This window comes from Sorex araneus, chromosome 8 (genome assembly GCF_027595985.1).
Source record: "Sorex araneus isolate mSorAra2 chromosome 8, mSorAra2.pri, whole genome shotgun sequence".
In the NCBI taxonomy this organism is placed as follows: Eukaryota; Metazoa; Chordata; class Mammalia; order Eulipotyphla; family Soricidae; genus Sorex; species Sorex araneus.
The window spans coordinates 745,841-771,465 of NC_073309.1; the positions used below are offsets into that span (position 1 = coordinate 745,841).

Below are 25,625 nucleotides of genomic sequence, written 5' to 3' on the forward strand. Positions count from 1 at the left end.
GGGGCAGGTCACAGGGTAAGGTCGGTCGAAGCCCTTCCAGAGTCGCCCCTGGCCTGCCCACAGGTGCCCCTGCCCGCACCGCCCCCCCCACCGCCTGTGGCCTTCCTGGCGCCTCCAGCCCTGGTCCATCTGTCACACGGGCTGGGTGGGTTTTTCTGGTGGCTCATTTGTTTTTAAGAAAAACCTCATGGAAATGAAGTGCTGACGCTTTTCTTTTGGGCCCGATTGTGGGTTTGGACGCTCCCGGGGGCGAGCAGGAGGCCTGCGGGGTGCAGCACACATGCCCGGCTCCCTTCTACGCCTCCGGGGCTCAGAGCCTGCCAGCAGGACCCCTTGGGCCGGACCGCACGCATGGCTCCCGGTCCCTGCAGCTGTGGGCTGCTCCGCCAACACCCCCTTCCCCCCTTCCCTGGGCCCACAGAGGCTCCCTCAGGCCGGGGGGCGGGGGGGAGGCTCCTCGGGAGCAGGCCCCAGGGCCTCGTGCCCTTCCTCCCGGCGTCACTGGCTGGGTCACAGACAGTCTCTCTAGAATTTGGAGGCTACGGATTGTCTCAAGGACAAAGTTCATACAGGCGAAGGTTGTGGGGCAGGAGGGACCCCCCCGAAGGGAGAGAGGGCAGGGGGTCCCTAGCCACAGGAGGAGCGGCAGGGGTGCACGTCGGGGGCTGCCTGTGTCCAGCCCCACCCCTCCCCTGAGGGGGCTTGCCCTCCCCCCACTGTCCACCCACGCCTGCTGTCAGCACGGGACCCAGGCCAGGGCCGCACCTGGACTTGGGGGTCCTGGTCCCGAGACTGGAGCCCTGAGGCGGCAGCAGATGCACACGATGGGCCACGACGCAGGGATCCCCGCGGTCTGGGGCTGGTGGATCCCACACCCCTGCAACCCAGCGACCCCTAGAGCCTGGGGGTGCCTCATCCATGGAACCCGGGATCCGTTGATCTCCGAGCCCCGGAAGCATCATTCATGGGGCCCTGCCTTCAGTGACTCAGAATCCCCTAGAAGGTTCCTGAGACTCCCCGGAGTTTGCTGGGCCTGCTCAGGCTGCACCCCAGTCTCTCCTCTGAACCTGCCCCCACCCCGCCTGGGCTCAGCTGGCAGCTCCCGATGGGCCCGAGGGCACCTCCGAAGGGCTCAGTGGCAGTGGCTGGGCTCGTGAGTCAGTGACCCTGCTTCTGGGGTGCAGCAGGGAGAGGTGTGTGCACACGCCCAGGGCACGCTTGAGAACATGCGCAGTCACAGGACACGGGAAGGGCGAAGCCGGGAGCGAGGGCGTGAGGCCCTGCCCCGTGCCACGGGGCTGCACAGACCCTGCTCCACTTCGGTCCTGCCCCTCCGGCTGAGTTGCACACAGCAGTTGACACCGCAGCCCCACAAGCACCGCAGCAAACCTCCGCACACGCGTCGCCTCCCGGTCCTGAACCCGGGAGTCGGAGAACAGGGTCATGGGCTGTTCTGCCTCGTGGCTTCTGACACGGCCCACCTTTGGCTCCGCCCTGGCAGCCACGCCTGTGCCCACCCTCTCCCTGGCACAGATGCACACGGGACTGCAGCCTCCGGGCAGAGAACTTCCTCTCCCCAGTGCCCAGCATGCCCGTCCTTGTCTCGTCGCTCTTGTGCCCCAGCCCCTGTGCAGGGAGGCCCCAGGGAGCAGACAGGGCCTCCCTGACTCCCCCTCACGGTGGCCACAGGCCCGGGGCAGGGGGCACCGGGATCCCAGGGCTGCCTCACGTCCTTGTCAGAACGGCCTCCGCGGGGCTCAGCAGGTCCCGCCCCTGCACCTGGGCCATAGCTCTGGGATCCTTCTGGAACCTTCCATGGCGTCAGACCCACAGCAGAGAGCTGCTTCCTGCCCTCCCCGCAGGGCAGTGGTTGGAGCCAGGGAGGGCAGGCACGTCAGCAGTGCAGCTGCCCTGACGGCGTGGCACAAAGGCCAGACCTGCTTGCGGAAAGCAAGGCCCCGGGTCCGGTGTCTGCCGGGGCCCCGGGATCGCAGGCCAGCCGCCAGGGAGGCCGTGATGACTGACGCAACGGGCAGGCGGGGCGGCTGCACCTGGCCCAGGCGCACAGAGGGGCTCCCTGTGGGGTTGGAGCAGGGCCCGTCACTGTCCCCTGTGCCCACAGAGCAGCCCAGGGGCTGAGTTTCCTGACGCTGACGCTGCCCCATAGCCAGAATAAAACCGAGTGAGCGGAGTGGGCGGCGCCAGCAGGCTCTGGGGCAGCACATGGCCTGGAGGCCTCCCCGCCTCAGCCACACCCCTGTGCCCCCCAGCCCCGTCCCACGCCCGTGTCCCTCCAGACTTCTGGCCCCGCTGGAGGCGGCTCTGTGCCCCCACCCCCAGGCTCTGCAGACATCAGGCCCCGTGGACCCCTCTCAGCCACAACCGGAACAGGCCCCTGATGGGCGACTCAGATCCAAGGAGGGAAGGGTCAAGGGCAGGTCCAGCTGAGACTCCCAGGGAGCACTCCCGGATGTGGGGGGCCCAGCAGGGAGCATCCTGGGTGTGGGAGGTGCCCGAGGGCTCAGCAGACATGACTGGGGCTCGGTCAGGCACTGGTTTCGGGGCGCAGGTCTGTTCAGTGACCCTAGCCTTGGGGCAGGGCACCAGTGTCCGGCGGGCAGGATCGTGGTTCAGTCTGGCCTCCATGGACCCTCGAAGCCAGTGTGAAGGGGTGACCCCACACCCCCCAGGCGGGCTGTGCCCGTCCTCTGTCCTGAAGGTCAGTGGGGCCGGGCCGGCCGGTCAGCTGACACAGATCTGTGTGTCCTGGGCCCGGGACCAAGGGTAGCCTTGGGGGTGGCCCTAGAGCTGGTCCCCCAGAGGAGGCTGGGGCAGTGCCTGGGACCCCAGGACTCCTGGGGTGGGAGGCACCCATCCAGGTCAGCCCCTCACCCGCTGCCTCTTCTGTCCTGGGGCTGCCCAGGCGGGGCTGGATTCAAACTGGATGATCCGAGGGGCAAGGCCGCCTCCGGGATTAGGTGCGGGGGAGGGGCGCGCCGTTCCGGATCAGTGCTCTGGAGCCGCTGACTTCAAAGGCTCCGGCCGGCCGGGGTGGTTCAGGTCCCCATCCGCAAACTAAACAGCAGGCTGGGACCTTCTCCTGTGCCCCTGCCAGCTGGACCTGGCAGAGCTACCTGCCCAGCTGCCGGCGGCCCTGGGCAGCGAGCTGGGGCTCGTGGAGATGTGGTGGGGACGAGTGGACAGGGACCCCCACACGGGGCGGGGGGCCAGGAGCAGGCTCGCGGCCAGTCGTGTGGTCTGTCCTGCACGAACCACAAAAGCCTTCCCTCATTCCCTCCCCCGCCCCTGCAGCTGCCCAGAGCTGCTTATGGGGGTACGCCTGGGGGCTACTCCTGGATCGGGGTCCGAGGGTCACTACAGGGTCCTGGGGCGCGTCTGGCCCTGGGCTGCAGTGGCTGCATCTGGGACTGGGGGGCTGGGGGGGCTGGGATCACGGTGGGGGTGCACTGGCTCAGAGGCACCTTCACTCCTTGCTCAGTGCTCCGGCCTTGTGGGTCCATCAGCCCTGAGTGTGGGCAGAGGTACCCCTGGGGGTCGTGAACACAGTGTCAGGGGCCCCCACACTGGGCTTCCTGGGGCTGCTCTGTTCTGGCTGCATCTGAGAGCTCGGGCTTCTGGCTGTTACAGCGATGACCACAAATAAGCCTCCGGGTGGAGGTGACAGGTCAGAGGTCAGGGCCGGTCCCCCCACCTCCACCAGGCTCCCCAATTCCAGGGCGCACCTGGCATGGATGGGCAGAGGCAAGACGGGCAGGCTGGCCGGGCATGGATTGGGCAGAGACAGGGCAGGCGGGCTGGCCAGGCATGCAGCCGACCCAGGCTCCATCCCCCCCCCCCACACACACACAGGGGCCTGGGCGGGGCGGGGGGCTTCTCCATCCCTCCAGCCTCCGTGCCTGTCCAGCTCGCACAGGAGCGGAGACCCCAGTGCCGAGCTGGCCGTGAGCAGCGAAGGGCTGAGTGCAGACACGGCGCCACCAGCTCCCGCCCAGTCCCCGCTGGCCCAGGGACAGAGGATGAGGGCGCGGGGTGGGGGGGGGCACCAGCCAGCAGCACTCGTCCTGCCCAGCGCCGCCCACCTCTTTCCTTTGTGTCTTGCTGCATCCGCAAGTGCTCAGGGGCCACTCCTGACTGGAGCCTGGGGTCAGCGCCTCACCCCTGCCCTGTCCCCCCTAGAACGCGCTCCTTCTCCTGCAGTGACTGCTGCGGCGTGGCCCTTTGGGGGAGGAGCCCGGGCCTCTGCCCCGGCGTCAACCCAAGGGATGACGTTTGCCTTGAGGCCACACCTGGCTGTGCTCAGGGCTTAGTCCTGACCCCCGGAACGGGTGCCCAGAGCAGACCCTCTGCACTCAGGGTGACATGTAGTGCCAGGGATTGAACCCGGGTCGACCTTGGGTTAGGCCAGCGCCCTACCTCTGTGTTACCTCTCTGGCCCCAGGTTTACAGTGGCCAACCAGGCAATGGCCAGATGTCCACATCTGTGAGTGCCCCTGGCCTGGGGGGAAATGGGGCCAGTGTGGGTGTCGTGAGGTCATGGGGGTCTGTTCCAGGGGTCAGAAAGGGCCTAAGCACCAGGCTTGCCAGGGACCTTCTCCCAACCCTGTTTCCAGGGCCCTGCGGAGCCTATGGAGGAGTAAAACGCCGATGTTTGGGGGTCTCAGGAGCAGGATGAAGCAGGAGGTGTCTGGAGGGGCCGGGTCGGCCCGTGGGGGGCCCCAAGTAGCGCTGTCAGGCAACATCAGCGGGATGGAGTGGCAGTGACCGGTGGCCAGCCCTGGGGACTGGGGGCAGCCAGAGAGGGAGGGGGGAGGCATGTAGGAGCATGTGCATACGTGTGTGCGCGCTCATGCGTGTGTCGTGTGTGGCCTGTGGTCAGGGAGGCAGAGGCGCGAGCTCCGTGTGATGCGGGCAAGGCTGCAGGGTGGCTGGGCGTGTCCGCAGGAGCCTCTGGGTCTGTTTCCAGAGCCGGTGACACACAGTGTGCAGGCACTGAGGACTGGGGCCACCCTGCGCCCGCTGGCCCTCGAGGCCCACACGGGCCCCGCGCCCGCAGTGCACTGAGTGCTGAGGGCCTGCACCTGCACCGACAAAGGTGTCCTTTCTCCCGCCTGCCCGGGGCGGGGGTCAGGGCAGGCTGGTGGCCAGCTGGCAGCAGCTGCCTGGACGCCGCCGGGCTCAGGGGGAGCTCTGCACTGCAGCGCTGTGGCCGCGGTGCACGTGGGGGCTGGAGCGCCCTCTGCTGGGTCTGCGGCCACCGCTCCCGCCCAGGCCCGCAAGGAGCGGGCACGCGCCCTCTTACGCTGCTGCCCAGTGCTGGCCTGCGCTCATACCCCCTCCCAGGGGGTCGGCCACAGTGGGGTCCGAGCAAGAACAGGACCGGGCGTGAGGCACCGGGAGCACGTGCACCAGCCCTCAGAGTGGCGGCCAGGCCCGTCCCAGGGGACCAGTTGTTTTTCTTGCAGCGAACCATTTCTCTCGCGTGGCCGTCACCATCACCACCAGCCTCAGCCCCGCCCACCACGCCATGCATGTAACACCTCCCCGTGGGGGGGGTCTGGTTCCCTGCTGAACAGCCCCAGACTACTGCGGGGTTCGGGGTCCTGGGATGACTGGGGAACACTAGCCAGCCAGGCAGCTGTCTTGGAGGTGTGGGGTGCGTGTCCCGCGGGAGTGATGAACCCCGGGCTGATGCCGCCTGTGGGCCTGTGTCTGGTGGGAGGGGGGCGCCTGAGCCCCCCACTGTGCCCTGCCTCTGGACACCCGACAGGGGTGGGGTGTCTCTGCTGTCCCCTCGCCACCCACCAGCCACCTGGAGGTTTCAGAGAGGGACGTGAGCTCAGGCAGGTCCCCTGGAGACCCAGATGAGAAGCAGCTGAGGCCAAGCAGGGCCTGCACCCACCCCAGGGCCAGCCACCCCCGGCGGCCTCCCCTTCCCTGGCTTCTCTTCTGTCTGCTCGCACCTTCCACAGCCGCAGCCCCCAGCCCCCTGCCCTGGGCCCTGCGTAGCTAGGAGAGGGAGGGGAGGGCGGAGGGGAGGAGGGACGGAGAGTGGGCGGGCCAACAGGCGCTACAGAGGCCCGGCCAGTGTGCCTCGGCTCTTCACAGGACACAGGTCTCCATCCTATCTCGACCAGGTGGGGAAGGTGCAGTCCCTTGTAAGAACTTCTGAATTTCCCTTTTGATTCCACCTTGCGTGGTTTCTGGTCTTTGATCTGGCACAGCAGGACATGCCATCGGCCAAGAGACAGGGTGAGGCGCTGGCCTTGCGTGCAGCTGGCCCAGGATCCATCCCCCGAGAGATGGGCTGAGGTGCTGGCCCCAAGTGCACCCAACCTGGGTTCCAATATGGGTGTCCAACCCGGAACCACAGGGTCCCCTGAGCCCCAGCAGCAGAGACCGCACCTCTGGGTGTGGCCCCAAACCTAAAGTAAAACAAAGTAAAATACTGACCAGCAGGAAGCCCCCATGACCCGCACGCCAGGAGCCTATGTCCGAGCTCTTGGGTGCTCTGGGGATGTTGGGGAAACCATGGTGGGGAAGGGCCTTGGACCAAGGTCCCAGGAACACGGCCCCTGCAGGCAGCCCTGGGTGGCGGGCAGCAGAAGGGTCGGGGCTAAGGGCTCCAGGTGCCACTGAGGAGCCAGTTTCTGTCCCTGCTTCCCTGCTCTGGGGGGCCGGCGAGCTCCTATGCTGAGTTGAAGGGGCCTCTGTGGCTGTGTTGGACGCTGCCCCTGGGGCTGGCCAGGGCTCGGCACAGGGCACGAGGTCAGGCCCCGGGTGGAGCCTGGCCCCCTCCCTAGCCCAGGGAACCAGGACCAAGGAGCCTGTAGACCTTCGGACAGGAGACTCACTGGGCAGGGTGGGGGGCCTTGTGCTGGGGGCAGGGTGGGAACACCCCACGTGCGGAGTGCGCATGAGGGAGGCTAGCAGGCCTAGAGGTTCCCTTGTCCCACAGAGAAAGCAGCAGGTGGGCTGGCTGTGGGGACCGGGAGACCCGGAACTGACGTCAGAAGTTAGGCGAAGCATGGCCATGCCGCTGGGCCCCGCGCCAGGCTGCTTCACTCGGGGTGCCCCAAAGGGGGCGGGTGAGACCCTCCCCCGCAGCCAGGCCCACGGCCGCTCTCCACACGCTGGGCAGAGCCTCGCCCACAAGGAAACCTTTCCCTGGACCCTGCGGCCGCACCTGCGGACACCTCATAGGACACACCCGCCTGGTATTCCAAGTACTGCACCGCATCTGACGGGACTCAGAGAGGCCGCGACCACCCTGAGAGGGGCAGATTATATTATTTCGGTTCCGCTTGGGGGCAGGCATTGGGGCTTGGGATGGAAACTCCCGAAACAGGGTGGTAGGAAGGTGTAATGGTGGTGGGGCTGGAGAGATAGCACAGCGGGGAGGGCGTTTGCCTTGCACGCGGCCAACCCGGGTTCAAATCCCAGCATCCCATACGGTCCCCTGAGCACCGCCAGGGGTAATTCCTGAGTGCAGAGCCAGGAGTAACCCCTGTGCATCCCCAGGTGTGACTCAAAAAAGAAAAAAAGTTTTAAAAATTAAAAAAGTAGAATATTAAACGTAATCAGATATTGTGAACTACTTTATGAAATAAAAAGAATAAAGAAGCGAGGCGCGAGCCCCCTCCGAGCAGGGCCTAAGGGGCCGCGCCGGCGGGGCTGCAGCGAGGGCAGCCCGGGCCTCGCCGGTGGAGACCCCTGCAGGGTCCCCTCGGTCCCGCCAACACGGCCGAGCCCCGGCGTCCCGCGCCTCCGCCGCCTGCTGGGGGGCTTCGCCGAGACGCGGGACCCGGGGCGCAGGCGTTGGGGGGGGCGCCCCTGCCCGGCTCGGCGCCCGCCGCGGTCCCCCCGCCTGTCCCTGTCGCTGCCGCCGTCCCCACCCCCTCGGGGGCGGCCGTCCGAGGGGTCCGCAGCGCGCCGGACAGACCCCGCAGGGCCCCGGCACCGGCTCGGCTCCGGACCCGCCGGCGGGCTCCGGGGACTGCGGCGGGGCCGCGGCGCGCCCGGAAGTGACGCGAGGCCCTCGCCCCGCCCGTCGTGACGCGCTTCCGGCGCGCCGGGCGCTCCCGCGGCCGCCGGCGCGATGGGCAAGAAGGGGCGCAAGGAGAGGAAGGGCCGCGGCGCCGAGAAGACGGCGGCCAGGGTGGAGCGGAAGGTGTCGCGGCGCGCGCGGCAGGACGACGAGGACCTGGAGGCGCTCATCGCGCACTTCCAGGCGCTGGACGCCCGCGGGACGCAGGTGCAGGAGACGCCCAGCGCGCCGCCCTCGCCCAGGTGCGGCCGCGGGGTCCCGGCGCGCGGCCGGGAGGGGGCGGGGGCGGGGGGCGGGGGGCGTGCCGCGGGGGGGGGGCGGCCCTCAGACCCGGCCGGCGGCCGCTCGTCCCCGCAGGTTGCACGCGTCGCTCTCCGCCCATCCCGAGAAGGACGAGCTGCTCCTGTTCGGAGGCGAATATTTCAACGGCCGCAAGGTAAAGGCTTGGGGGGCCACGGCCGGCACTGCGCAGACTCGGCCCCGGCTGGCTCGGGGTCGTACACGCGCCTGCCCCGATCCCGCTGCTCGCGCAGCGTCAGCCTGGGGCGGGGGAGGCAGGCGCGTGGGCAGAGGCCCACCCCGTGCCGGCTTCCCCCGGTGTGGAGGTGCCCCCAGCCGAGCCCCCTCCTCCCGCAGACGCTCCTGTATAACGAGCTCTACGTCTACAGCATTAAGAAGGATGCCTGGACCAGGCTCGAGATCCCCGGGCCCCCGCCAAGGCGCTGCGCCCACCAGGTCGGTGTCCGCACTCTCCCCAGGAAGGAGGGTCCCGCCCCTTGCACTTGCACCTTCCGCTGGTAGTTGGTACCTGCTTCTCAGGCCTGGGGAATCGTCTAGAAGGTAGATGAAGATAAAACTTACACTGATTCCTTGGTGGGGCTGCGGCTCCAACCTCCCCCCCACCCCTACCTCCCTGGAATTTCCTGCACCGTCCTCTGCCTCAGTGGCCTGTCCCTGGACACGCATGCTCATTGGTTTCCCTGTGGGGGTCCTTCGAGGGAGAATGGGACCCAAAGCTGTCCTGGGGCCCAGCACCCTGGGAAGCTGGTGCTCGTGCCGTGACGCCTCCACTGTTTGCCTGTGACTTCCCATCTGTGACCTTCTCATTGCCTCTCTTTTCTCACCCACCTTCTCTTCTCTGTCCGGACCCTCCTTCTACCAGGCAGTGGCAGTGCCACAGGGCGGTGGGCAGCTGTGGATCTTCGGCGGGGAGTTCGCGTCTCCCGACGGGGAGCGGTTCTACCACTACAAGGACCTCTGGGTGCTGCATCTCGCCACCAGGAAGTGGGAGCAAGTCAGGTGAGGCCGTGGGAGGAAGCCCCCTGCTGTCTGTGTCACCGGTGCGGAGTCCCCTCTTCTGTCAAGCCCAGGCGGGCCTGGTTCACTGACCCTCGTAGATGCTTCAGGGACTTGAGTCCCAGTTCAGCGGGAAACGCGTGTGTGTGCGCGTGTGTGCGTGCATGCGTGCGTGTGAGCATGTGTGTGAGCGCCTGTGTGCAGTTTTCTCGGAGGAGGGAGCGGGGTCTGAGCTGGAGATCCATCTCTCTCCCTGGGCGAGGGGCTGCGGTGGCTTCTGGTGCTTCCTGCTCCGCAGCCAGCCAGGTGCCAGCTTTGTAGCACTGCCAGGCAGCGTACCTGGCGGCTGCAGCCCCTCAGGCTGAGGGACCCCCCGCGAGGGGCCTCCATGGGGGGCTCCATCGGGTCCCTGTTCCAGAGCCAGACCCGGGGGTCTGGTGGGGACAGATATGCCCGAGAGTTGGGGGACACGAGTCCCCCCAGATTTGTCGGCCAAGCGCGAGCTGCTGTGCGCAAGCCCTGGGCTGGCGGCTGCTCAGGCTGCTGCTGGCCGATACCAGGCGCCCCGCATGTGCACGTGTGTGTGGTGTGTGTATGTACATGTATGTGCGTGTGTTAGGGGGATGTGGTATGGGGGTGTGGAGGGTGTATGGTGTGATGTGGTGTGGGGTGTGTGTGTGGGGTATGGCGTGTGGTGTGTCTGGGATGTATGGGGGGGGTGTGGGGTGTGGGGGATATGGTGTGTCTAGGGGGGTTGTCTGTGAGTGTGATGTGGGGGGGTCTGGGCGGGGTGTGTTCCTGTTTGGGGTGTGTGGGGGGGTATCTGGCGTATGGTGTGGGGGGGCTTGTGGGGGTGTCTGGGGTGTGTCTGGTCTGTGGTGTGGGGGTTGTCTGGGTGTGATGTTGGGGGTGCTGGGGGGGTTGGGGGGGTGCGTCCATGGGGGCTCTGCGTGCTGCCCTCCCCTGTCCCGGCCATGGCACGGCAGCAGTGAGAAAGGGGGGCTCTGTTGGACTGGCACGTGGCCGTGTCCTGGGCTTCCATTTTCTACATGGAGTCTCGAGTCTCTGCCGGTGTAAGGACGGTGGTGCTTGTCCGCGGCCGCCCACAGCTGAGCCCTCCGTGCCTGGCATTTCCCAGTAGGGTAGAGACCCAGGGGTGGCAGCCCCCGTGGGCAGCCCTCGCCTGCTTCCGGGCCAGGTGGATGGGGCCAGCCCAGGAGCCCTGGGCTTGTGTGTCCATGGCCGTTTGTCTGGCTCACGCAGGCTCTGGGCGTCTGCTCCCAGTTTTGTACCTGCAGTGGAGCCTGCAGGAGGTCAGGGACGTAAGGGCTTGTTTTTAATTCTGGGTTGTTTGGCCATGCTCGGCCGTCAAGCGGCCGCTCTTGGCAGTGCCTGGGGCCCAGAATCCCCCGCCTCCATGCGTGCGGCAGAGTGGGCTCTCCATCCGCTCCGCCCACCTTCCCACATTCTTTTTTTTTTTTCTTTTGGGTCACACCCGAATATGCTCAGGGGTTACTCCTGGCTCTGCACTCAGGAATTACTCCTGGCGGTGCTCGGGGGACCATATGGGATGCTGGGAATCAAACCCGGGTCGGCCGTGTGCAAGGCAAATGCCCTCCCCGCTGTGCTATCACTCCAGGCCCCTGCCCATCCCCTGTGGCGGTGGGTGTGGGGAGTCCTACCTTCGGGCCCGGCACCGAGGCGCTGGTCAGAAGCCCCCCGGAAGTGCTGTTCTCGCCACTGCAGGGCAGCAGGCGGCCCCTCAGGTCGCAGTGGACACCGGATGGTGGCCTGGAAGAAGCATCTCCTCGTGTTCGGGGGCTTCCACGAGAGTAGCAGGTCAGTCCCCCGGGGGCATCTCCAGGGCCACCCGCCTGTGCTCCCGTGCCCCTTCTGCCTGGGACGGGCTCCCGAGTGGGGCTCATACTCTACATCACCCAGAATAGCCCCATGGTGGCACCGGGTCCCTTTGTCCGCACTGACCGCAGCCTAGCTAGTCTAGATGCTCCCACGGGGCCGCTTGTCTGTTTGGTCTCGTTTTTCTTTCTAGAATGTTCACCTGTCATGGCTTGGGTGCCTAGAGCCCATTCAGTGTAGGGGCCAGGGGACGTGACAGTGGTGCCTCTGGCCTGTCCCAGCCTGTGGCCTGGTCTGAGGGCCCTTAGGACTGGGTCACTGCCCTCGTGTAGCAGACCAGTCTGGAACTGCTCCTGGGGCCGGAGAGAACAGCCCAGCAGAGAGGACACACAGCACCCCAGAGGGTCCTGAGCACTGCCAGTGTGCCCCCAAGTCTGTTCTGCACTTGGTCTGCAGTGTGCATGGACCCAAGGCCAGCAGTTCTGGCCCCTTCCGGAAAGCACAGGCCCTTTCCCCAGCCTCAGGCGCCCCGGGTCCAGAATGTGGAGTCGTGTTCTCACCACGGGGGACACTGAGGCCGAGCTGCATCCCCCGAACCAGCCTCTCCCTCCGGGGCTCACTGTGCCCGTATCCTGCCGCACAGGGACTATGTCTACTACAGCGACCTGCACGCCTTCAGCCTGGACACCTTCACCTGGACCAGGCTGGCCCCCGCGGGCACCGGGCCCTGTCCCCGCTCGGGCTGCCTGCTGACCGTGAGCCCGCAGGGCGTCCTCCTGTATGGCGGCTACTCGAAGCAGGTGAGGTGAGGCCCGCTCTCAGGCCAGGTGCTGGCTGGCTCCGTGCCCGCAGCCCCAGGTTCGGCCGCACTGTCCTCTGCAGCGCGTCAAGAAGGATGTGGACAGAGGCCTGCTGCACTCGGACATGTTCCTGCTGCGGGCGGAGGAGGGGCGAGAAGGTACGGCGGGCGGGGCCGCTGTCCTGCAGGCCAGTGCCAAGGGCCTGGCTGCCCCCTCATCCGCACTGTCCCCGGCCAGGCAAATGCACGTGGACGTGGACACGGCTCCAGCCCTCGGGCAGCAAGCCCACACCTCGGTCTGGTTTCTCGGTGGCCGTGACCCCAAATCAGCAGACGCTTCTTTTTGGGGGCGTCTGTGACGAGGAGGACGAGGAGAGCCTGGAGGGGGACTTCCTCAGCGACCTGCACCTGTACGACGCGGCCAAGAATCGCTGGTTCCCGGGGCAGCTGAAGGTGAGCCGCTGCCCGGGCGGCCGGGTGGGCGGGGCCCGGTGACCGCCGGGGCTTCTCACCGGCTACCGTGCCCCCAGGGCCCCAGGACGGAGCAGAGGAAGCGCAGACGGGGCGGGCGAGCAGAGCCTACAGCGGCAGCTGGGGCTGAGGCCGGGCCCAGTGTCCAGCAGCCCCTGGAGGTGGTCAAGGAGGTGGTGACCGAGGATGGGACCGTGGTCACCATCAAGCAGGTGCTGGCCGGCTCAGGCCCCTCGGGCCGGCCCCCAAGTCCCCAGGAAGCCCGCCCTCAGGAGGCGGTGCCCAGCACCGGGCCCTGCGCCCGCTCCAACGCCATGATGGCCGTGAAGCACGGCCGCCTCTACCTCTATGGCGGCATGTTTGAGGCTGGCGACCGCCAGGTCACGCTGGGTGACATGTACTCCCTGGACCTGCACAAGATGGAGGAGTGGACGGTCTTGGTGGAGGCCGACCCAGGTGCCTGGGCGCGGCCTGTGGGGGGGGGAGGCCCCGGGCCCCGTGTCCAGCCCAGCCCTAGCCGCCGTGTTCGTTCCCCAGACACACAGGAGTGGCAGGGCACCGACTCGGAGGGGGACAGTGAGGAGGCGGAGGATGACGAGGACGAGGACGACAGCGGCAGCAGCGGGGACAGTGACCAGGAGGCCGAGGGTGAGTGCCCACGGGAGGGTGGGGGTCGGCTGGGCCCCGTCTTCCCCACCCCTACCGCTGCCTCTTCTCCCCCAAGAGCCCCCTGGAGCACATGCGGACCCGGTGCAGGGGAGCACGAACTGAGGCAGCATTGACTGGGATGGACCTCGGTGACTGCACACCCCGGCCCCTCCCCACCCTGCCTTCCCGGCTTCCCCGGCACATCTGTCCCGGTTAAGGAAGGAACTGGAAGCTGATAATAAAGGGTCTGGGAGGCACCCAGTTGTGTGGAAGGTCGTTCCGTGACCAGGGGAGCTGCTCTGGGGACCCCTGGGGACAGCTTGGGACGCCGTGTTGCACAGCAGGCCAAGGGTCCTGTCGGCCGCTGTGATGCCCACTTAGGCTGGAGCTGTGCAGGGCCCCCCCCCCCCCGACATCCCTGCCCAGTCTGGGGCGGTAGCAGGAAGTCACCTCTCCTGACCTCCCCGGTGGGGGCATCAGGCCACACGGACCCTTCCATGGGTCTGGGGGAGACGCAGCTGCCACCCACCCGCTCACGACCACGCTGGAGTCACACCCCCCAGCCCTCACCCTGCCCCGGACAGCCCTTGGTGCGTCTGCAGCCTGCCGAGGCTGCCGGGCCAGCGCGCTCACTCCCTGTCCGCCAGGACTCTGCTGCCCCCTCCACGTGCCCAGGGCATCAGGGAGCCTCCCGGGGTCCGGCCGGGCCGGCCCCTCCCTCCCGCCCTCCCCAGACTCAGCCAAGGCCAGAACCTGGGGCAGTGGAGCTGGGGCGGAACAGAGACGGGCCTGGGACTGGAACATGCTCTAATCTCCAGTTTATTTGGTTAAAAATATAGCAATCCAGTGCATGTAGTAAAGGGCTGCCCCGAGGCAGAGGCAGCAAACGGAAGCAGCGCCCAGTCTGCGGACGCAGCGCCGGCGGGGGCAGGGCCAGGAGCAAGCCCCGGCATTCCGGAACCGTGTTCCGGGGTGGGGTGAGGGGTCAAGGCTGGGAGAGGCAGAGACCCCAGGACCTGCTCCTGCCGGGCCTGAGGGGACCCGGCTCCGGACCAGGTGTGGGGGTCTCCGTTTCCTCGCGACGTGGGTCCTTCCGACAGCCCCCACCCGGCACGGGGATGCGCCGTGCTGTGCTTGGCCGGGACCCTTTCCCCCACGCCAAGCTGAGGGTCGGCGAGCGCCCGCCTCTGCCATGCCGCAGCGAGTTAGACAAGCAAAGGAGTTTGACTAAAATCCAAAAACATTACCAGAAAAAAGGCAAACTGTGATAATACCCCAATCACGCCATCCCGGGAGGAGGCCGAGTCGGGCTGAGTCCGCCCCTCTGGGGCTCGCTCGGTCTCCCCCCGCGCCTGCCCTTCAGATGAAGAAGTTAATGAACAGGATGACCACGCCGATGTTGAGCAGGATCACCATGGCGACCAGGAGGGGGGCAGAGCCCTGCAAGGCGGCAGGGCAGCGTCAGCGGGCGTCGCCGGGCAGACCTCCAGGGCCCCCCTCCCCTGGGCGACGGGGGGGCACTCACCGAGCTGGGCTTGAGCTGGTCCCGCGTCTCCTGGTCGGACTCCACCGGTGCGGAGCGCTGGGGCGGGGAGAAGGTGAGGTCCCAGCGCAGCAGCCGGGGCTCGGCACGGCCCCCCAGCCGCAGGCTCTCCAGTCTCTGCACCGCGGGCTCGGCCGCCGGCCTGGCGTTCTCCTTGTTCTGGGCCTTGGCCCTCTGTCTCTGCGCCCCAAAGGCCCGGTCGTCCCCCGAGCCCCGGCAGGGCGCCCCTTTGCTGGGGCGCCGCCTCTGGGGCTGCGGCTCCTGCAGGGCCGCGTCCACGCGCAGCAGGGGCTTCAGCTCCATCTCGTACTTGCTCGGCCGCTCGTCCAGCTCGGCCAGCCTGACGCCGCCGCTACCCGGGGCTCCGGCCCGGGGCTGAGAAGTCCAGAAGCAGGTGGGCGACTCGGGCCGCTCCCGCGCCTTGGGGTTCCCGGGCTGCTTGTGGCCGGAGCCCCGGGCAGCCCCCTTCTCGGCCCAGCCGCTGCGGGCGTGGTCCCCGGGCCCCGCCTCCAGCAGCACCTGGATGTGCCCACCGCGCTCCTCGTCCACAGACACCTGCCGGGCCAGGTGCGGCGGCTTGTTGCGGGGGGTGGGCGTCGGGCTGGCGTCGGGGCTGGCGTCGGGGCTGAGGTCCGAGGGCGTCGTGCCTTTGCGGTACAGCTCGGGGCTCTCCTGCAGGGCTGTCCCCGTGGAGGTGACCTCCAGGGCGTCACTGGACAGCTGAGGCTTCGGCCGCTGGTACTCGAGCCCTTAGCCGGGGCAGACGGGGGTCATGGCCAGAAGCTGCCCGCTGCCCTCCCAGGCCCCGCCCACACCCCCACAGGGGCTAGCTGGGACCAGCCGGTGTGCAGGTTCCCAGGGCTGGTCAGGCCGGGGCCGCACTCACCGTTCTCCCGGTGCTGGAAGGAGGGCGAGAACTCTTTGGCAGTGATCCTGGCGATCCGCGCTTCTTCCTGCGCCTTCTGGGCCGCTGTGAGCGCCGCCTCAGCCTTGGCCCGGGAGTGGGATGTCCTGAGGAGGGGCTGGCGGTGAGGCTGGGCGGGGACCCAGCTCCCCTGTTGGGGTGGGGCCTGCTCTGGGCTCGGCAGGACCTGGTCCCATGCAAGGGCACTGAGCGACGGCTCTGCTGCCCCTAACTGGCCCATCCTATGCACGCACTCTCCGGGCCAAGATGGACCTTCTTCTAGAAGGTTCCACAGAACCCCCAGTGTCATGCTTGCACAGAAGAGGGGCCGGGGCCCCCGGAGTGCAGGTGGTCAATACTCAGTTTGCTGTGAGACCCCGGTGACGTCCCTGAGGTGGGGGCCCTGCATCGTGGCCCCCATTACCTTGGTAACCCCAAGCCTGCTGTGGTGTCGCCTTCCTCCCTGCACAGCCCCCTTCTCCCTCGCCCCACACCCACACGCAGGGACCCTCCATGGAGGCCCCCCAGCTGGGAACGGATTCAGCTGCTCTGCTCCAGGAAGCCCCCCACGCCCCACCACAGGGAGGGAGGTTGGCTGGGGACCCCCCAGTGCTGGGGCCATGGCCTCACCAGGAGATCTGACACCAGGCTACGCTGCTGGGGTGCAACGTGGGGGCCCCTTTGCGTCCGACTCCTGCGGGCTCGCCAGACCCACACGCCGACCCACACTCCCTGAGTGCAGACTGCGTGCCAGCACCGCTTGGCGCCCACCAAAGGGTCACAGGGCACCTCTGTGTAGGAACACTCACAGCTTGATGTGCAACACGCAGGCAACATGTGTGCACGTGTCTGCCAGCATCTGTGCACACGGCACTTGCACACACACATGCACACGTGCTCCCCTGCCCTGCATCCAGGCTGCGGGAGGCCCTGGGGAACAGCTGCGACCACTCCCTCTTGCCCTAGGTCAGCACTTGTCCTGAGCCCGCACGCCCAGGGGAGCCTCAGGACCCCTCCACGTGCAGGCAGGCACCATGGGGGGAGACCGAGGCCCGGAGAGCAGCCGCTGCTCAGGGCTCCCCCCAGCGGCCCTGACTCCTTCCCGGGAACCGCTGTTTGCTGTGGGATGGCCCTAACACCCGGCCTCCGCTCCCACCCGGGCCGGACGAGTCACACCCTGGCTGGCACATGTGAGGCCGGGTCTGACCCCACCCACACTGCCAGCCGAGGCGCGGGGGACGCTGTAGGCACCTGAGGCCTGGCCATGTCCGCCACACGCCCTCCGCTTCCGAGCGGAGTCCCGCAGGAGCACGACCCAGCTGGGAACGTCCCCAGGCCTCAGGAAGGATCCAGACCCAGCCGGGGCCCAGCCTTGGCCAGCACCCAGGGCTCCTCCCGGCCACCTGCCCCGGGCAGCAGGCCTGGCCGTCCCACACAGCCCACAGGCTGCAGATGGCCGTCCCCCGCCGTCCTGCAGGTGGACCTCGAAGCCATGACCCGCCGGCCCAGCCTGGCACACACCGGGCTCTGCTCGCGGCAGGGGCGCCCGCCCACCCGGCCTCACACCTACCTGGACGCGGCAATCTCGGCCTTCTGCTTGGCGATGGTGGCCGCCCGCTCGGCCGCCTCCACGGCCCGGTCCACCTTCTCGCGGATCTTGCTGGCGCGCAGCGGGATGAGGTTCTTGCGCTTGCCGCTGACGAGCACGTTCTGCTTGTACTTGCCCTCCTCCTTGGTGCCGTCGGGGAAGGTCATGCAGCCGTAGCCGTGCCGCCGGTTGCCGGCCCACTCGCCCTCGAACTTGAGCCCGTCGGAGCGCTGGCTGACGCCGAAGCCCGCGCGCTTGTCGTTCTTCCACTCGCCCACGTACGTCTCCGTGGTGGTGGCGTCGATGTCGTCCTCCACGGCCGACAGCTCGGCCTCGCCCTCGCCCAGGCTGATGGTGGAGTGGATGTCGCTGGCCGTGGAGCTGACGGTGCTCATGCCCGCCTCGCTGCGGAACGAGCTCTGCTTGCTGCGCTGGCTGGCCAGGCTGCTCTTGGACTCGGAGCGCCGGAGCTTGAGCCCACTGAGCAGCGTGCGCCGGAACAGGCCCTTCTTCTTGCTCCGGAGGATGTCCGAGTCGCTGTGGGCCACCAGCACGAAGCCGCCCCGCGACACGGCCGGGCTGCCGGCCAGCGCGGGGGCGGCGTCGGGGTGCAGGGCCGCCCCGTTGGTGTGTTCGCTTCGCAGGGAGTTGATGGACGTCCTCAGGGGCGAGCGGATGACAGCCGCCATGCCGTAGGGCACACTCTGCCGGACGCCGTAGCCCTGGCGCATGCCGCCCACCCATTGCCCCTGGTAGGTCCCTGCAGAGACAAGGGCACTTCGTGAGACCTCGGCTGGGGCCACGCGGGCCTCCCTTGCGGGCGGTGTCGCCGAGACATCCACTTCCGGGCCCTCTGGGAAGCCTGGGGGCGCCTGCCTGGGGAGTCCCGACATGAGGAAGGAAAACCTCAGAAAAAGGAGGTGTGGAGGGAGCGGGCGCACCCCACCCTGCCACCTGCGGGCTGAGAGCAGGGGGACTCGGTCCTGCACCCCAGGCCTGGGGGTTCCTCTGTGACAGGGCTCTGCTCGGACACTGCAGAGCTGATCCCCAAAGCAGGGCTGGTGGGCCAGGGGACCCAGGGGCACGGTGACACCGGAAGGGGCCTCGTGGGGGTCAGGGGAGGGGGCCCAGAGGACACAACCTGAGGGTCCCACTGGCCCAGGGCCCGACGGACAGGGCCAGATGGGGAGCGGGGCTTGAGTGAGGCTCCTGTGGGTGCCCCCTGGCTCTGCTCCCCCTGGGCCAGAGCCCCTGTGCTGTCTCCTAGTCTACGGAAGGATCTCGAGTCCCTGAGCAGTTACTGGAAGCTCCACCCCGTCATTAGCGCTCAGCGTGGGGCCTGCAGGGATCTGCCCGGCCCCTCCCAGCGGGCGGCTCGAGGCCTCCCTGGGGGCTCTCGCTCTCGGGCTGTCCCCCTGCTGCCCCCTCAGCGGGCCTGCCGGAAGCTAGGCACCCACGGACCGCCCCCGGAGTGCAGGGTCAGGAGCAGGCCTTGTCCAGGTGGCCCCAAGCCAAAGCAGACCAGAACTCCCCAGAGAGGGCCCCCAGGACACACCCCGGCCCCCTGCCCACAGCGTGCCCGCCACCCAGTGCCCCACGCCAGCCTGCCGCAGCCCAGAGCGGGGGCGTCCAGGACACCCCCCCACAGGCCCCTGGGCAGCCCTCACCCGGTTTTCCCTGGCAGGTGGCCGGGCACGGAGGGGCACGGCCAGCTGGCACCTGGCAGAATGCCCTGGGGGGAAAGTGGGGTGACAGGCTGAGGCGAGAGCTCAGGCCTCCCGGGATGCGGGGCCCAGCCTGGCGCGGCACCTCTCCTGTGCGAAGGAAGCGGAGCCGGGGCCCTCGGAGCTGGGGAGCAGCGTGGGGCGGCGCCCAGCCACGAGGGGCTCCAGCACTGAGCACATTCCCAGGGCCACTCTGCCGCTGGCCAGTGTCCTGCTGCTGGGCAGGTGAGGGCACAGGGGAGCCGCGGGCTGCCCGGGCCAGGGGCAGACGTGGGGTGCAGACTCCAGCTGCCCACAGCCTACCTCCCGTCGGGGCCCTCCTGCCCCAGCTGACCCTCGGGGCCCTGGCGGGCAGGGAGAAGAGCTCTGGCAGGGAGACGCCGCTGGACACCACGAGGGCCCCCGGTGCAGAGAAGCAACACAGCAGGGCAGGGGGCAGGGGCAGACGGCGCCGACCCTGCTTGCCGGCCAGCCCGGCAGACACCCCCCAAGGACCGTGACTCCCGAGACTCTGGGCGGGCTCCCGTCCCCTGTGCCCAAACACTGCCAGACGTGCCCCGGGACGGACTCCAGGGCTGTGCGGCAGGCGGCACCCTCTGGGGGTGGACGAGGCCCCGCAGGCTGGGCGGCACCTCAGGACAGCACCACACGCCACGCCCAAGACGCTGAGTCCAAACCCACTGGCAGTCTCGGGGCACCCGGTAGGGGCGGGGGACGCAGCCTGGGGCAGGGGGCACGAAGATGGAGGTGCCGCACCCCCACAGACACTCAGGGCGTGTCCCCCACACGCACACACCCAGGATCCCCCACAGACACACACTCAGTGTCCCCCAGAGACACACCCAGGGTCCCCCACAGACGCACTCAGTGTCCCCCAGAGACACACACTCAGTGTCCCCCAGAGACACACACCCAGTGTCCCCCAGAGACACACACTCAGTGTCCCCCAGAGACACACCCAGGGTCCCCCACAGACGCACTCAGTGTCCCCCAGAGACACACACTCAGTGTCCCCCACAGACACACTCAGTGTCCCCCACAGACACACCCAGGGTCCCCCACAGACGCACTCAGTGTCCCCCAGAGACACACCCAGGGTCCCCCACAGACGCACTCAGTGTCCCCCAGAGACACACACTGAGTGTCCCCCAGAGACACACACTCAGTGTCCCCCAGAGACACACTCAGTGTCCCCCACAGTCACACACTCAGTGTCCCCCACAGTCATTCAGTGTCCCCCACAGTCACAAGTGTCCCCCAGAGACACACTCAGGTCTCATCCCCCTTAGATAGGCCCGTAGGGGGCCGTGTTTGGGCAGCTCAGAGCAGCCGAGGCCGCAGCCCAGCTGGAGCCCCAGGCGTCCCAAGGGCCGGGGGCGTGGCGGGGGTGCTCAGACCCCGGTCCTGCGCAGACCTCTGGCGTCTGGGCAGGTCTCCGCGAGCCCTGCTCTCCCGCAGGGCCGGAGGTGGGCCTACACCATGCCCACAGCTCTCCGCAACTTCATTTCAGAAACTATTCCACGAGTCCGCCCCGGCAGGCCCTATGGTCCCCGCACCACGGGTGACCCCAAAAGCCTAAACAAACATCCAGTGGCAGTGTGCGGGGTGCCCCGCCCAGGCTCCCCCACAGCAGCCCAAGGCAGGTGGCTCAGAGGGGGAGGACCAGGGCTGAGGAGCCCCCAGACGCGCTCGAGTGCCCGCGTGTGAGCCGTGGGCCTGCCTTGGAGCTGCCCTGCACCAGCTGGGACAGGTCCCTGCACTCTGCACTGGCCACGCGAGGACGTGGCATGTGGAACAGGCTCTCGCGGCCAAAGCCAGGCACGCCCACGTTTTAGCTCACTCACGTTAGTATAAATTCACCTTCCAATCAACGTGCAGGGGCTGGAGAGAGGGCGCGTGCCTCGCAGCGACCAACCCGGGCTTGGTCCCGGCACCCGCAGGGGCCCAAGCCAGGACAGACCCCCGAGCACTGCCAGGCGTGGTGCAAAACAGCAAGATGATTGAGTGAAATGTGACAGGACACAGACTCGGGCACCTGAGTTGGTCCCTTTCCACGAGAGCCGCGGGAGTGACCCCAGGGGCCACCCAGCACCAAGGGCCCCGGGTCGGTGCTCCAGGCGGGGCCCACACTGTCCAAAGGGCCAAACCCCGTGGGGTCCGTGGCCCCATGGCGGCAGGGGCTGAGCACAGGGCCGCTCCCCTGCTGAGGGCTGGAGGCGCGGCCTGGGCGGGCGGGCGCTCTCCAAGGTACCGACGGCGCCTCTGCTCACAAGTGAAGCCGGGCGAGGGGAGACCCCACACAGTGCCCGCCCGCGAATCTGGACAGCAGAGCCACACCCAGGGGGCCGCTGCGAGCTAAGCTGGTGCCAGCACCCAGCGCACTGGAGGAGGGTGTGCCAGCACGGGGGGCGGGGAGAGCCGCCCAGCCCCCTCCACCTGACCCGCACCCTGCTTCCAGCTGTGGCAGCCCCCCAGCTCCTGGCTCCCGGACTCTGCACCCCTCGCCGGCTCCCTGGGGAGCAGCAGGGCTGGGGGGAGGGGCGGGCCTTGGATCCCTCCTTCCCCGCTATTCTTGGCAACAAAGAACTAGTTATTTGCTTTCCCTTCCCTTCACCTCAGGAGCCTCTTCCCTCCCCCGGCTCTGAGCAGAGCCCGAGAACCAGCGGTGGGTTCTCTCCCTCTCTCCCTTTCTCTCTCCCTCTCTCTCTCCCTTTCTCCCTCTCTCTCCCTCTCTCTCCCTCTCTCTCTTTCTCTCTCTCCCTCTCTCCTTTTCTCCCTCTCTCCCTCTCCTTCTTTCTCTTTCCCTCTCTCCCTCTCTCTCCTTCTCTCTCTTTCTCTCTCCCTCTCTCTCCTTTTCTCCCTCTCTCCCTCTCCTCTCTCTTTCCCTCTCTCCCTCTCTCTTCTTCTCTCTTTCTCTCTCCCTCTCTCTCCTTCTCTCTCCCTCTCTCCCTCTCTCTCTCTCCCGTTCTCCTTTTCTCTCTCTCTCCCCTCTCTTCCTCTCTTTCTCCTTCTCTCTCTCTCTCCCTCTTTCTCCTCCCCCAGATGTTCCTTGTGGCCATGGGCCAGAGCAGTGAAGGGACGCACCCCTCCCTGCCTCTTTGGCCGCGCGGCCACCCTGTACCGGCCGCGGTCCATGCTGCAGGGTGGGGCCGGCTCTGGTTGCGCGGGGAGCGCACATGGCTGTGTTTGGGGGCGCGGGCGGAGGCGGCCCTGGGTGACAGGTGTGTTGGTTGTGTGCGCAGGCGTGTGTGATGCGTGTGGGCGGGGAAGGGGATCTCAGGGGAGAGGCGGGCGCAGATGACTCAGAGCTTCACAGTGCGGGGGGGTATGGTACTGGGGGGGCTTTGCTCTGAGGGGTCCAACGTGCCGGGGAGAGCAAAGCCGGGTCAGCCGGGTGTGGGGGGTGCAGGCACCTGGGGGCAGCCACCCCAGGGCTGGGCGCGCAGAGCTATACACGGGCCACAGGTGACAGGCACCTGCTGGGGGCAGGAGAGCCTGGGAGGGACCGTCCCTGTCGCACTGTGCCTGGACATCCCCAGCACCAATGACAGCGACGACCAAGCCACCACCTCGAAACAGACATTCGGTCCCATCTGCCCTCTGGCCAGGTGAAGAAACACCCTCTCAGAGAGGTGAAGTAACCTGCCCAAGGCGCACAGCAGGACAAACGTCCCGCCAGATCCAAACCGGACCCCCGGGCCCAGGGCCTCTGCATGTCCTCAGCCGCCCCAGCAGACACAAAGTGGTTCCACTCGCACCCCGGGCAGCGCCCGCCTCTCTCCTGGAGGAGCTGTTGGCAGGAGGGCTCCCGGCTGAGATGGAGCCACACGGATCCCAGCCAGATGCAGAGTGCCCGCCGCGTGCATTATTCATGAAATCACGGATGTTTCCCCGCGTCAGCAACGGGAGCAGGGCCGAGAGCTAGGCCGGCCCCCACCCCTCCTGCAGGCCTGCCCTGTCCACTCCCCAGCACCCACAGAGGCAGGTCTTACTCCACAACCACCCCGAGAGGCCCATCAGGCCCCAGCACTCACCCAGCCCACCCTCTGTGACCCCAAGAGAGTAGGCCCGTGGAGCAGAGAGAGGGCCGCAGGGTGGGGGGCCAGGGCAGCCAAGGGGGAGGGGGAGTGCATGGGGCAGAGAGGGGGCACACTTGTGGCAGAGAGGGGGCGTGGGGCAGAGAGGGGGCGCGCATGGGGCAGAGAAGGGGGCACGGGTTAGAGAGGGGGCCTGCATGGGGCAGAGAGGGGGCGTGGGGCAGAGAAGGGGCGCGCATGGGTTGGAGAGGGGGGCTTGGGGCAGAGAGGGGGCGCGCTTGGGGCAGAGGGGGCGCGGCCACGGACAGCAGAGGCTCCAAGGCCTCAACAGTCTTCCACGCAGGGCCGGTGGGCAGTGCGCCCGCTGCCCGCGACGGGCAGACTCGGGGACCCCCGCCTGGGGGGCCGGCACGTCCGAGACCGAGGCCACGAGGGACTCGCCCGCCGGTCCCAACAGCTGGTGCGGAAGGAGGTCCGGGAACGAGCCGGCGGGGCTCCAGACCCCTTCCCCGCAGCGCCCCGGGGCGGGCGGGGAGGGGGCGACGTCCCGGGCTCCCCAGCTGGGCGCGCCAGGCTGCTCGGCCGCCCACCCGCGCCTCCCTCAGCTGCCGCCGGGCCGCGCCGGGCACCCGCGCACGCGCGCACCCGCGCACGCAGGCGCGCACACGCCCACGGCCGCCCGCCGGGCCCGAGGGCGCCCGCGGGGCCGGCCTGGGCGCCGGGGTCAGCGCGGCGCACCGGCCGGAGCGGCGCCGGGCAGCGCCGGGCTTATATAATTAACGGTCCCGCGCCCGCCCGCCGCCCCGCGAGCCGCCGCGCGGTTGCGTAACCCCGACAGGGCTCCCGCTCGGGCCGCTCCGGGCGCGGGGTCCCGCGGGGGCGGCCGGGCTCCCCGCCCCCGGCCCGCCGCGCCCGGCCCCGCGAGCTCCCGGCCCCCCTCGCGCCGGCCTCGCCGCGCCCCGCGCCCCGCGCCCTGCGCCCCGCGGCGCAGGAAAACAAGAGCGCGCGGCCCGGCCGGCCCGGCCCGGCCCGGCGGGAGGGCGCGACGGCGGCGCTACCTGTCGGAGGCCGAGGGGCGCGACCGCCCCCCGCAAGCAGGCGGCCCGCGGCCCGCCGCACCTACCTCCGTCCGGGTACGTCTCGGTCCCGTAGCCGTCCTGCAGCCCGTTGCTCCACGTCCCTTCGTACTTGGCGCCGTGGCCCGTGCACTCCCGCACCCCGTAGCGCCCCTTAAATCCATGCGTCCACTCGCCCTTGTACACCCACTTCCCCTTGCTCTCCAGGCCGATGCCGTGGCGCTTGCCCTGCGCCCAGGTGCCCTGGTACGCGTTGCCGCTGGGCCAGGTGTAGACGCCCAGCACCTCGAAGCCGTGACTCCACGAGCCGGTGTATTCGCCTTGGCCCTTGGGGCCGGTGCAGACGCCGTGGCCGTGCGCCTTGCCGTCCTCCCATCCTCCGCAGTAGGACCCTCCATCGTCAAAATTAAACCTTCCCCCACTGGACATGCATGTAACGCGGTTCGCGAACCCCGCAAAGGGTGGGAAGGGAAGCGCGGGGCGAGGCGGGGGCGCCGCGGCGGGCCGGAGACGCGGTGCGCGCCCGGCGGCTGCTGCTCGGCTCCCGCGGCGCGCTCCGGGGGCAGCTAAGCCGGCCGGGGGCGACCGCTCCCTCCCGAGTGCGCCGCCGAGCGACCCGCGTCTCGCGCTCCCGCTGGAGCCGGGCCCGGGGGGAGGAGGCGGCGGGTGCGGGAGCGGCGCGCGGGGGGGGCCGGGCGCGGGCCGCGCGGCTCCAGCTCAGCGCCAGGCCCCGAGCGGCCGGCGGGCGGCCGGCGGCGGGGCGCGGGCGCGGGCAGCGGGGCCGGGGCGCGGGGCAGGGGCGCGGGCAGCGGGGCCGGGGCAGGGGGGCGGCAGGGGCGCGCGGCTCAGGCCCGGGAAGCAGGGCAGGGCAGGGCGGGGGCGCGGGGCAGGGGCGCGGGGCAGGGCCGGGGGCGCGGGCGGGGGCGCGGGGCGCGCGGCGCAGGCCCGGGGCGCGCGGCTCAGGCCCGGGGCGCAGCCCCCCACCTGCGGCTGCCGCGCTGCGGGCGCGGGGCGGCGGCGGGGCGCGCGGGCGGCGGCGGCACGGGCGGCGGCGCGGGCGGCTGCACCATATTGGGGGCCGCGGGCCGGGCGCGGGGCGGCGGCGGCGGCGGCAGCAGCAATGCGGCGGGTCGGGCGGCGGCGGCGACGGCGCGACGTGCGCTCCGGGCCCGGCTCGCGCGCGCCCGCGCCCGCGCCCCCCCGCGCGCGCGCCCCGCGTCCCCGCCCCCCGCGCGCGCGACCCCCGCGCGCGCCGCCCCCCGCCCCGCGCGCGCGCCTGCCCGCGCCCCCGCCGCCCCGCGCCCACCCGGGGCCCGCCGCGCCCCTGCGGGGCCGGGGACCTGGAAACGGGGGTCCACGCCCCGACCCCGCCTTTCTAGAGAGTCGGATTTAAAGGGACAGGAGCCGGCTGCCGTGGGCAGCACCGGGGCGCGTGCTGGCCTGGCCCCAGCGCCTCGCGGACCGCCAGTCCCACAGGTGGTGGCAGGGTGTCGCCCCTGCCCGTGGGGGCCTCGGAGCCGGGACAGTGTGCCGGGCGCCGCCGCAGGTGAGTGAGGACACCCGCGCCCCCGCCAGCCCGGAGCCGGTTCTGATCCCAGGACATGTGGGGGCACAGGG

At 69.2% G+C, this 25,625-nt stretch overlaps 2 protein-coding genes across 2 annotated transcripts; one reads left to right on the plus strand and one right to left on the minus strand.

Moving 5' to 3' along the window:
- The first annotated feature begins 8,084 nt into the window (after nt 1-8,084).
- Nucleotides 8,085-13,393, plus strand: KLHDC4 (kelch domain containing 4). The gene is made up of 11 exons (XM_055146205.1): nt 8,085-8,307; nt 8,423-8,501; nt 8,702-8,800; nt 9,228-9,364; nt 11,108-11,200; nt 11,862-12,018; nt 12,101-12,176; nt 12,256-12,470; nt 12,548-12,944; nt 13,026-13,136; nt 13,213-13,393. The coding sequence occupies exons 1-11, from the start codon at nt 8,117-8,119 to the stop codon at nt 13,257-13,259; spliced, it is 1,602 nt and encodes a 533-aa protein (XP_055002180.1). The 5' UTR covers nt 8,085-8,116; the 3' UTR covers nt 13,260-13,393.
- Nucleotides 13,394-13,937: 544 nt separating this feature from the next.
- JPH3 (junctophilin 3) lies at nt 13,938-24,693 on the minus strand. The gene is made up of 5 exons (XM_055146204.1): nt 24,056-24,693; nt 17,154-17,931; nt 15,566-15,690; nt 14,662-15,428; nt 13,938-14,576 (listed from the first exon to the last, which is right to left on the minus strand). Exons 1-5 carry the CDS (start codon nt 24,435-24,437, stop codon nt 14,496-14,498), a joined length of 2,133 nt encoding a protein of 710 aa, XP_055002179.1. The 5' UTR covers nt 24,438-24,693; the 3' UTR covers nt 13,938-14,495.
- Nucleotides 24,694-25,625: the final 932 nt, after the last annotated feature.